The 12,449-nt window shown below is 38.1% G+C and overlaps 1 protein-coding gene across 11 annotated transcripts in view; it reads left to right on the forward strand.

Moving 5' to 3' along the window:
* Positions 1–12,449, forward strand: part of SYT1 (synaptotagmin 1) — a 354,401-nt gene that overhangs the window by 259,281 nt on the left and 82,671 nt on the right. For all 11 annotated transcript variants that reach the window (XM_085537503.1, XM_085537506.1, XM_085537549.1 and 8 more), the window contains one exon: positions 7,757–7,941. In XM_085537503.1, coding sequence (XP_085393629.1) covers positions 7,757–7,941 — 185 coding nt within the window. The remainder of the gene's footprint in view (positions 1–7,756; positions 7,942–12,449) is intronic.

Below are 12,449 nucleotides of genomic sequence, written 5' to 3' on the forward strand. Positions count from 1 at the left end.
CAGACATGGGGTTTGGTTTTGGAAATCTGTGTGGAGCCAGGGGTTGGACAGGATGAATACTGTGGGTCCCTTCCAACTTGGGATATTCTGTGGTTCTATAAAACTTGCATCCCATGTTTATATATGTTAACAGAACACTGGCATAAAGACGGAGCATTTCTATAATTTAATCTTGTTGTAAATCATAAATCAGTCCCTTTTTAAAAGGATTTTCCATCTGCATAATATTTTATAACAGAATGTGCCAAATTAGCTTTTTTTTTGTTGGCAATAGATTTTTTTTATCTAATTTTAAAAGTTCTAGCATTTAACATGTACGATGAATGACTAATTCTGGTAAGGAATGTGATTCTTCTTTTCGAAAAATGAAATTCAACCTGGTCCTCATACTTGCAGGGAAAGCCTTGAAAATGTGACAAAAATATATTCCCAAGTGCTTAGAAACTGAGAAGTAAAATAAAACAAAAACCATTCATTACACAGAATGAATGAAATCAGCTCAGAAAATCAAATATATGTAGGCATAACTGTGTTTTTTTACCATTGATTTCATTACTTTTGACTCCTGATTGCTTAGTCCAAAGATTGATGTGATGGGAGTATTTTGTCCATTTTCAAATTCCACTTTGAAGTCAGAGGCAGTTTTGTGACTTTTTGTTGTACTCTTCCTTTATACTATCAATCAGAGTGAAACACACAGTATGTGTCATGGGAAAAGTGAAATGCTCTTTAATCACAAATTGCCATTGTCCACATGATGGAAAACAGGCATCTCAGGCTTCTGCAGATTTGTTTGTCAGTGTTGAATATTAGCTTCATGAGTTGTTTTGTGCCTTCTCAGGAAAGTATTTGGACTCAGCTGCTGTTGATACATACAATGTTTTTGGAAAGCCGTCAGCAAACCTGTCTGGCTTCCAGATCCGGTTCGAGGCTCCAGCTTGCTTCATCTTCGCCAGCTGCTCACTGCGTCCAGTGCTTTCTCTGGCAATTATCTGGAGCCTGAATTCATTTATTTTATTTTAAAAGCTGTATGGCAGTAGATATAATGAACTGATAGGAAGCGTCAGTCTAAAAATATTATCCACTTGATTAGAAAGCTTTTTCCACCAAAGTTTTTCCCTTCTCTACTCCATTTTCTGTAGTAAGTGACCTAGTGGTTTTGTTGGACAGGGAAAGGTGCTACATTTGTCGAACTGGCCATAATTGTGGCCCTTTGTAAGGGGCATGCTATGCAGCAGGGAGCTGGGCTGCTGGTTTCTCCCTTGGGCTGCTGCATGCCAGCTGGTAGAGATGTGCTGGAAGCAGTTGGGATACACCTCTCTGTAGAAGTCAGTGGTGAAACATACTGGAGCTGCTGAACTTGCTGATGGAAGGGTGAGACAGCAGCACATGGGAGGACTGGGAGCAGTGGGAGAATGAGAGTTCTGGTAGTACTGCATTGTGGCTCCTAGGGACTGTGGCTGATGGCGGCTGAATGAAGGCAAGCCTGAGACAGCAGCCCAGAGTAGCAGCAACACAACCAGCAGAGGGGAATGTTTTTTTAAACTCTCTTTTGCGTTTATTCTGTTTAATTTTGAGTTCAAGAAGGGATGAGCTGGTTAACAGAGGATCTGTTTTTGGTTTAGTATTTATTCAGATGAAACCTGACCCTTGAGCTTGAAAGCCCTGCAGATCTCTCTGAAGTGCTTCTGTCAAGGAGACGTCTCAGCAGCTTCCCTGCCTCACTGTCCAGTCTCACCTGGAGACTCCTTAGCCCTGCCTTTTCAGCCATGTATCTCAGGAGACAAGGGGAAAGGAGCTGCTGAGACTTAGCTGTGAGGACCTGAGGGAGAAAAGGAGCAGAATGCATAGGTGAGAGAGAGGGGGGGGGGAGGGAGAGCAACAGAGATGAAAATAGTTCTGCTCTGCACTACTGGGTAGATGTGTTTTACCATAACCTACACCTTCCATGCGCCCTAAAAGGTGAATTAATACTAACAATAATAAATGTAATAGACTTTGAAATTCTCATAGTAGATGTGGTTCACTTTCAAGTAAATATTTTGGTCACTTAAAGCATTTTGACTTCCAGCCCTGGGGCATTCATCAGGTTCTGGAGTGGATCAACGTCTTCCGCTAAATTTGTAGCAGTATCTAGGATTCCTGCTGAATTCAATAGCAGTTTGTTTGCAAAGACATGAATGTTCAATCATGTGAAGTTGGCATAATTTCACATGAGGATACCTTACAAACAAGATATAGGCAGGTATATTTTCAATGTGCAAAGCCCACGTAATCAGTGCCGTTTCACAGACTGTTTTAATGTGAGGAACTTTTGCTGTCAGAATGTACAACTCTTAGCTCAGTTAAAGCCTCAGTAACTTCTGTAAAATATTCATGGCAAGAGTATTGTGCAACAGCACATTGCTCAAGAAGTAGAGGAGGGACAATACAGCATGAGAGCATTTTACTTTTAACAGGAACCTTAGTAAAGGTTCCTTTTAGTAATAGGTCAAAGCCATTAACTCAAACACGTAAAAAATATGAGATAAGTGTAAGAATGTGAAAATAGTGTTTTGCAAGCAGGCTGTTAAAGCAAGGTTTCATATATAGGAGTGTTTGGGGAGTTTATATAGCTGTGTAAGCCCAAAGGTTAGCATTTAATCACTAGTATTTTTAAGCAGTTTTTCTCTGCCTCCTTTCCTTTACATTGATCACCATTGCATTCCTTCTGCTGAGAACAGTGGCATCCATTGGGTCCTTACTTTTAGTACATGATTTGTTGTTGTTTGTTTGTTTTAAAAGTGATCTCTAATGAAATTTAAATGTGTTCCCAGAATGTGGCCCCTTAGGTGTTGCTACAGAGAAATAATATGGCGATATATATTATTTTTGCTTTCTGAATGGAAACTGTAAATGTAAAAAATCTACAGTAAAACTGCAGTTTAATAAATGAAAACTGCCATGACTCTCATGCTTAAGTGACCGGAGATTTAGCTTAATACATAGTGCTTCACATACAGATACATGACAGTTGCATCTTTCTGCTAAGTATCATGCCCCCACTGAAACTTTAGGTTTCTAATTAGGTTACTAATATTTATCAGTCACAACATAACATGAGCCTCCTTTGTAATATATAATATGGAATCTGACATCATCTGATAGCCTTTTGCTGTCACAGTTTAAATGGGGCTGTTAATTGCTTAATTGGGAGTTGTCATGAGATAGCTTTCTTGGTATGGAAATCCTTGCTTTTTAATTCAGCTTTCTCTCTTCAGTTCTTTCTTGACCTTCCTTCTCTTTGGATTCTTTTTTAAGCTAATGAGGTTTCTTCTGACATTACACACAGAAAGGGAGGAAAAGTATTAGGATGAAGGATTTTATTCTCTTTTACAGACTACAGCACTTTGATGCTGTTACACATTTTGTGACTTCCCTCTTACTGTCTTTCCTCGGGAGCTAAATGTCCTTTGAGGCATTTGATAATTTTAGATCGTCTGACAGGAATGTCAGTTTTAGACCCAAGGCCTGTATCTCTCCAAGCATTTTGTGTAAGGCTAAGTAAGGATATGTTTATATAAAGAGCACCATTAGTAGCTCTTAAATGGGGTAACTCAGTAATACATATTTTCCTTTGCATCTAGCATATTTTGTAGAACAAGATTTAATGACAGGGTGGGATACAAACTATATTTAGTACAATGAAATAAAACCAAATCTGTGGTGTGAAATAGTTTGTCCCAAGGGCCCAATGTCACACTGCAAACTTTATAGGGGTAATGCTTCAGACTGTGTATGTTTCCATGGGCTGAGTGTCTTTTGCAGTCTGGAGCATCATTAGGGTAGCTTTAGGAGCACATATTGGCACAACTTCCATCCATTCCCTCCCAAATTTTGCACACTGTGGGTCTAAGCATAATAAGTGGGGATGGTCTGGAGATCTGGCTCATCAACCCACTCTAAAGTCCAAACTGAAATGGTAATGTCAGTGCACCTCAGCTCCATATCTGTGCAATGGATACAGACACATCAAATGGCCCGCAATACTCACTCAACCCTGCCTGACCCTAATGGTAGGAAACAGCATGGAGAGAGAGAAAGCTCACAATTCCTTTAGCAACTTCCATTTCTAACTGACATTCAGCATGAGTGAAGGATGCAGTGTTTGTACCAAAAAATGTCTCCATTCTCAACACAATCCTGGAGAGTTTGTTCTTCCCAGTGCCCTACTATTGCCCAGGGAAAAGCCATACATTTCATTTTCCCTGCAGTTTCCTTTTACTCCACTCCTGCATTTCTGAGCATACACTGATTGGATTGGATCAATAATACTAATTAAAAACTTTGCTTACTAACTATGCTACCTCAGCAGATCTTCTCCTATAGATCTGTCTGTAAGAGCCTTGGAGGTTCACCAAATCATGTAGTGATTCATGACAGTGTCTTTAAGACCACAGGAGCAGAACAAAGAAAATAGCACTGAAATACCAGAAAGCTTATGCACATATTAATTATACTTAAAGCTATAGCTTTTCCTTGACAGCTTACTTAAGTATTGCTTGTTTCAAAGCACCCCCTTGTGCTGGCACTAGGTAAGACAAATTATACAAGAAGCTTATGGCTGTCTGATACCTCTCTATCGCTTGATCAAGATCTGTATTTTTTATGTCTCCCAAACCCTTTTATCTGCTACAGAGGCCTTTTGTTTAATGGCTCATGTCCAAAGTCCTTCCAAGGTTTCAAAGTACACTGCTGGACCCGATCAAACTGATTGAATATAGATGGAGGTAGCCTTCAAACAGTAGATTCTTACTCTTGATGAACTGGAAAACGAAATTATGTGAACGTTGTATGTGTGGGAAAGTCTAACTAGATTCAAATATTATGAATCTCAGAAGGGAGCCACTTAACAATAATAAGTTCATATACTGTCCATGAAGTTTTTGTATATGTTGTTCACAGTTCATATGCCAAACTATTAAAGACTGTAGTTTTGAGACTTCCAAAGTTACAGTGACTTTAGTCACTTCATTCTGGGCTATCCAAAACTGCTTTTTAGAAATATCTTTTTCTGGAATTAGGTTCCTCTGGCAGTGTCATGAATTGAGAGGAACAAATACAAAACCCCTCAAAGTTTGTAATAATTTTGGGAAATCTTGCCTAATTTATGTACTAGTGATTAACATTTATTTAGATAATGCTTTTGAAGAGCAACAACCATCATTTCAAAACTAGTGATTACAATGTTTCACTTCTCTTAAATCTAACATGTATATCCACTGCCAGCAGTATTAGATTGGGCAACCTCTGTCAGTGGGAGTGTTCTGCTGAGACATCTTAACAGAGACAGCACACTTTCATTGGGGAAAAAAAATCCATTCCTTTTTGGATTTTCAGACTTGAATACTGAAGATGTTTTGGAAAATGTCCTGATTCTGGGTTACCTCACTTTTTTATTCTTTATTGCTTATGCTTTCTGTAATAAAAATAGAGCACATTTTCCTTGAGCAGATAAATGACAGATTCTGTATAATTCTTGGTGTCTCAGATATTAATTTGGCGATCATTTAATTGCATCACAAGAGCTATTGGGTGAAATTAAATTACAAATAGATGAAGGCAGACAATGCCTTATAAAAATAAATAAATAAGTAAAGAGGTATCTGCAAGTGTTTGAAATTCTCCCTAACACACCCTACGTTGTTCATCCTCCAGAGAACCACGGCAACAGTGCCAGAATACCACTTTGCACAACAGCTACAGCACGCAGGCACCTGACTTCACTACCTACACAGGCTTTTTCATCTGTAGCATGCATATTTATATATCCTACGCACATTCCCCGTCTCAGTTCCTTGGTTCTCCCAGCTGAGCTGCATGTGATCTGCTCTGCCTCTCCTTCCTCCCACAGTGCCATCCTGCCAGCAGAATCCCTCCCGTACTCTTGTTGCTCCCTGTGTTGCATTACGTTGTGCTTTGAGCATTCCTGGCAAAGCAGCAAAACAAATAGCTGATAGGTATAAGCACATCATTCATTTGATTATTGACATAAATCTTAAGGATTAGCTTAGGTAAAAAATGTAACATCCTATAAATACTACATAAAAGGCTACGTGTTTAATGCAATTTAAGTGCACCAGTAAAGTTTAAATTTGAAAAGGACACATTGCCTGTGAAAGGCTGTGATTTTACATTGGCAAACACTGGGTGAACAGACAAAATTTTGCAGAAGTCAGGTGTGCTATGAAGTGTTGCTGTTGCACCTGATCCGAAGCAAAAATGAAAGCAGCAATGCTTGAAATACGGATTTTAAGTTGTGAGAAGTGCAGATCTAATACAACTTTTATTGCAGAATTCTTAGTGCTGACTCCATAAAATTCATCACATAAACAGCTGTTAATCTGTTCACTTTATCTTTTAACATTCATTTGTTTAGTAATCAGTTCTCATTTGTTCTACATATGGTATAGCTTCTCTTTTATAGCAGCTGCATATAATGAACATTTGGAGGCTCAAAATGTATTACAAAAATTACCGCTTTACATTTTTCTACATTATTTTTGTATCTGTCACCAAGGACTTTTGAATGAAAGTTAGAAATTAAGGTCATTAAACATAGAGTAAGGAAAGTTCAGGTACTTTGTCCTCTTTCTGAACTGATGATTTGTAGTCAAATTTCCTGTGACCGTGCTTCACACTCTGCTTAGTTCCTTTAAGCAATTAATTTTCTCTATTTATACTGTCCATTCCCTTCTGTGATTCACTGACGTCAACATGTCAAATTTGATTCACTTGTCAGTTTTGTTCTGTGTCGTATGAGAGACCTCTCCGTTACACACTCAGAGTAACTTACAGACCTGGCAGACTGAGTGCATTTAGAGATTTTAGTAAACGAGAGTTTAAAATATTTAAAGTATCATCAAGTGTTCCAGTTCAGTGTTGGGATCTGCGGTCATTAAAACTGAGCTGTATGAACATAATTCCCTCCTGGATTGTTTGAGTATCATCTTAACTCCTTTTTCCCAATATTCTGATCTTTTACAAGACCATTTTATCACAGCAAGTGTTCTGTATTGTTTATTCATAATTCAGTTGTGTCCAGATTTCTGGACAGAATGAATAAATTGAACAAATGCTTTTCTTGGTAGGAAAGTGAGGGTGAAAATCTAGCTATGTCCAGTGAGTCTGCTAATATTAGGGTATGATGACTAATAGCACACATGCCCTTGGATTGGCCAGTAGTATGTCCTTGGTTAGTGTTTACTGGTGACCTTGACCTGCACTGTATTGTGAGGATTCAACACAGCAGCAGGCAGAGAAGTTCATCAAAACTGGCTGTTGGATCTGGTGCCATTCTGTAAACAGGAAACTCCTGGTCAGTTCTGCCCAATTCAGCCACAATGCCAGGTGGGTTGTAGAAATGATTAAAAAAAGGAAACAACTGCCTAAGTATGCCGAATATTTTGCAGGTCTGCACGGTGTAAATATATTGGACATACTGTTTTCAGATGGTTGATTTATTCAGAATAGCTGCGAGTTAATTTGATATGTGTCACCGGGCATGTAAATAGATAGATATTGGCACTGTGTGTGCAAAAGCGCGGTTGGGGGAAATATACAAAAGATGACAGAGTGCTTTAGAAAGAATTTCAGACATTTCTGCAAGGCATTTTCTTTGCAAAACTTTCAGCTGTAAGAGAAATGTGCTTGTTTCTAAATTTAACCCTACTAACAGTTTACCACCTTCTCTTTTTTGTTTCTTTTTCTCTTCCAGTGCCACCTTGGGCCTTAATAGCCATAGCCATAGTTGCAGTCCTATTAATCCTTACCTGCTGCTTTTGTCTCTGTAAGAAATGCTTGTTCAAAAAGAAGAACAAGAAGAAGGGGAAGGAAAAGGGAGGGAAGAATGCTATTAACATGAAAGATGTTAAAGATTTAGGGAAAACCATGAAAGACCAGGTAAAGTACCTCTCCTTTGCTTCAACTCTTGAGTTATATTTGCAGAATTCTGCCTGACATGTCTAACAAAAAATGTTGTGCTTGACGCCTTGATAGTGGCTCTGTGAAGAGAGGACTGATAGTCAGCATATTCTCAATAGTATCTTAAAATGTGAATACAGGTATGGCATCACTGATAAAGCAGCCAACCAGTTTCTCTCCTCTGCTAATAAAATGAACAGACTTGTAATGACTCATCTGAAAGGAGAAAGTTGATTAAGAGTATATTGGCTGTCACAGAAATGTAGTAAATGTGTGCAGTTTTCAACAGTCTATTGTCAGGACTTTGACCAAGAGCAAGTATAACATTTATATCTTTCTAGCAGTAGTTCTGAGCACAGGTGATAAACACAGATCTGTACTCTGAATCTCCTTTTACACAAAAGCATAAGGTCAACTGAGAAACAAACAACAGCATAGAAGAGAAAATGAGAGACATAGAAACAAAGGAAAACAAAATGAAATTGCATAGAGCATTTGGCACAGTGATGCTAAGAGAATTTATTTTGTGCAAGAGGTGGAGCTTAAAAATAGCAGGATATACTTGTAGCTGTAAGTCAGTGGAGTAACTCGAAGAAATAGATTAGCATAATGCCCTTTGAGTAGTATCATCTTCATGAAAGCAGAAAAACTTGTCCTTTAGATCTGCTTCATTAAAAAGAAGCAAAAGTTGCAGGACCTAATCCGCAGTGCCACAGACTTCAGTAATATGTTCCTGAAATATTATTTTTTTTAATCAGGATTTTATTATTGTCCTTCTTCCTTGCAATTCTGGTGTTAAAAATTCATAGGTAAAGCTATTGAGAATAAACAGAAGAACAGGGGAATAAATGCAAAGAATTTGTGTGTTCTTTCTGCATTGCCAGATTTACTAAGCAAAGACAAAGGGTTCTATTTTTCAAACAAAAAGTACTGAGGAGACTTAGAGAATTGCAATCTGAAACCTCTTCAGTAGCTGACAGTAACTGTAAAGATATTGTACGTGTCTGTGCTTACAAGATCTTTTGTAAGATTTAGCCAGAGTAATTCAGAAGTGCTTATTCAGTCAATGAGAAAAGACAAAAGTAAGGAATGAGTAGTTCCTCCCATTAGCTGGAATCTAGTGTGTGAGGGAAGATGGGGTTGCAGACTGGTTGATTAGTAATAGAAGACAAATCTGGGAGCCTGAGGAATAGTGCTATCAGATCAAGAGTGAGATCCAGGAAAAGCCTAGAGAAGAGTAGAGTTGTAGGGAGCAGCCCAGCACAAGTGGTGGGATGTCACTGTACCCTGATGGGACAGCCACCAATGGGGCTCATCAGCCAGTCCTCAAGAGGCCTGTTACAGGCTAGCATAGTTTTTCAAGCATGTAAGTCATGACAGGGGAAGAATATCAAAAGTGGGTAAGGAGATCTTGTAATTTTGCTGGCTGGCTGCAACTATTTCCAGTTTCCGAAAGGACAGTTTTTGTTGTTGTTGCTCACTAGATAGCTGCCATTACTGAAATGTCAATGCATTAGGCTGTAGTTCATTTTTCTAGGCTATACACTATACCAATGGAGTAAACTTCAGATGGTGCTCTTGCGTACAGATTCAACCTTGGTTCCACCAGGAGGGAAGATGCTTTTCATGTACAACACTAGTATATTGAATTGCAAAGCTTCAAGTATAGACACAAGGCAAATGTGAATCTGCAAACAAGCTCAGCAGCACACAAAGTCACTAATGTAGATGTACCTGTTTCAAGGTTAGAAAGATAAGTGAGCTTGAACTCAGAAAACAACAGTGCATAAATTTGGCATTTTCCCTTGAAAAAGGTTTTGTATTCTAGTGATTTTGTTTTCTCTGTATGATGAACATGAAATAAATCCTTTTACTTTAAACACATAGATTTAGGATTCATGAATTCCTTGTACTTAGACGTTTTATCATTAAGTAATTGTGAGCTATTTCCCCGCAAGCAATACATGGAAAGTCACTTCATCAATTGCTGGTTTACCCAGGGCTTCTTTTAGCTAGCTTCTTTCCACTGAAACAAGGGTAATTTGGAAGAACTCTGATTATGTCTGTGGAAAAATCCCTTGTGATGTTGTTTGCTGTGTTCTACGAATGTTACTAATGATAACAAACCTAATACTTCCTTGCAGGATAAATAATGTGCAGCTTGTTTATTGATATTAATGTGGAGTTTGTTTCATATCATTTAAGACCGCTGTTGTATTGACAATATATTATTAAGTGTTTTTAATTGTATTTGGTAGGACCTGGATAAATGACCATGGATTCTTGGAAAATAAATATATAAAATACAAAATTTTATTATGTAATTAGTATTTAATTTAATAACTTCATTTTCCCTGGAAAATTTGATAAAAAGCTGTTTTGTGGCTTCTTATCAAGAACAGTAGCTCAAACTTTGTAATGTTACACTGTTAAGTACTTCAAGATGATTCCATTCAAGGTATTCCACATAAGTATTTAAACATAATTTTGCCCAAATATTTTGCAGTTTAACTGACGTGGTTTGGTTTGCACAGTAAACCTGATGAGGATAGATCCTCAGCTGAGGAATGTAAATGTTGGACCCTTAATAAGTGCATCATCAGCACTCTAGACAGTTTTCACTCCTAATTGTCTGGGATTTCTAAAACAGGTTGATTGAGTTACCTCCCTTAATTTCATACCAGTCAGCAATGTATACATTTTAAGTCCTTGGCATTCAGTAGTTTCCAACAACTTAATTGCTGATTTTTCAAAACTATGCTGTCTTTTTTTGTTGTTGTTTTTTTCAGCATGAGTGATTTTTTTATTCTGGCTTTTTAATCAGGAATTATTATTGCAGGCTTTAGTATACCTAGTTGAGCTCAGTGCAATGTTAAATGTGAAATACTTCACTAAAGAGGAATGAATCACTTCTGAGCTTCTGTCATAAAACAGAAAGGGGTGAAAAATACAAAAGTAATTGTAAACCAGGATGTTAATCTATTGCCTTTATAAAGGGCAACATACAGTACCAAAAATCTTAAATGTTGTCAAAAAACAATAAGCTTTGTTCAGTCATTGTTAAGCCTGAACATACAAGTGCTAATTACCTGCTGCCTTCAGCTGAGAGTTACATAATAGCAGTTGATAGGCACTTGGCATCTTGAAAGATCCTAGTTCCCTAGGCACACAAAACTTGAAAGGGAGCAGCATTTGGCAGTATCAGCCTCTGGAAGTGTAATTTCCAGCTTAGCCTGGTTTAGTTTGTCAAAGAGAACTTCTGGCTTACATGTGCCCATGGTGACCTGCATGTCCATGCCAAACCCTCGCAGAGCCGTATAATTTGGCATAGGTGAAGATCCTTTTGATACAGAGACTCAGTTGGATCAAAAGTTCTGCACAATAGTTAGACATTATAGAAAGTGAAATAATTATTGTTACTCTTAGACTTATGCTTCAGAATGACCACTTTCCTGAACACAACTTTTAGTCTTATTTTTAAATGAGAAACTGTGAAATAATATAGATTATGAGCAAATTTGATTGCACTGAAGTGAGAGAAGAGTTTAAGTTAAGACAAGGCTTTCAGTCTCCAAACACATTTCTATGTCTCTCCATGGTTACTTTTTCAAGCAGAGTACCCAACTCTGCCAAGAACTAGGGGGAGGAGAAGACTCTGTCTGGGGAGGCAAATTATTATAAGAATGTACTAAAAAAAAGGTCATTTCTCCATGGTTTTTGCTAATGTTTGTATGTGGATGTTTTAATTTTTATTTCTTCCTTCTATGTCCTCCTTGTCTGTGTTGTGTCTCATGACTGTTCTGGATTGTCACTTGCGGTAGGTTTACTTTGCTATTCGGATGCACCTAGTCTAAAGCTCTGATACATATAGTCTTCTGACAGCTCTGGCTCCTCAGCTGAGATTTATATGTAGTAGCTTTGGTGCACACATCAAGAGGCTGAACCAAACTGATTGGGTATTTTCTTGGTGGGGAAGGCTAGAGGAGGTAAAAAGAAGAGGTGGTTATTTTTTCTGTAGTTCAAATATTACGTCAAACTGTACTAGAAAGCTCAAGTTTGAAATCGATAGGTACCTAAAAATAACTTGTTAGTGTTATTTCTTTCTGCTATAAATGTCACCGTATCAACAACAGACAAATGCAGTAAATATTTTTTTACTGTCTTTTACTTAGCATCGGTAAAATTATTGGTACCTCATGAAACTTGCTGTGGGCTGTCACATCATCTCAGTATAGTGCACATGCTTTAAGTTCATAATACTCCATGCCAAACTCTTTTATGTGATCTTACTGCAGATTTCTCTGGGTGCACCTGAGTGACCACTGGCACCAGCATTTTTATGAGATCTTCCCATTGCACTTTTCATCTTTGTAACTTCCCAGTCTCTTCCATCCCTCCAGTGGCTCCCGCTGCTTTTTACCTTAGGAAAAAAAGCCCCAAACACCCAGCCCTAGAGACACTGTAATAGCTGCTACTTTATTGTGTCT

Source organism: Coturnix japonica, chromosome 1 (assembly GCF_054131305.1).
Source record: "Coturnix japonica strain WE chromosome 1, WE-NBRP24, whole genome shotgun sequence".
NCBI classification, from domain to species: Eukaryota; Metazoa; Chordata; class Aves; order Galliformes; family Phasianidae; genus Coturnix; species Coturnix japonica.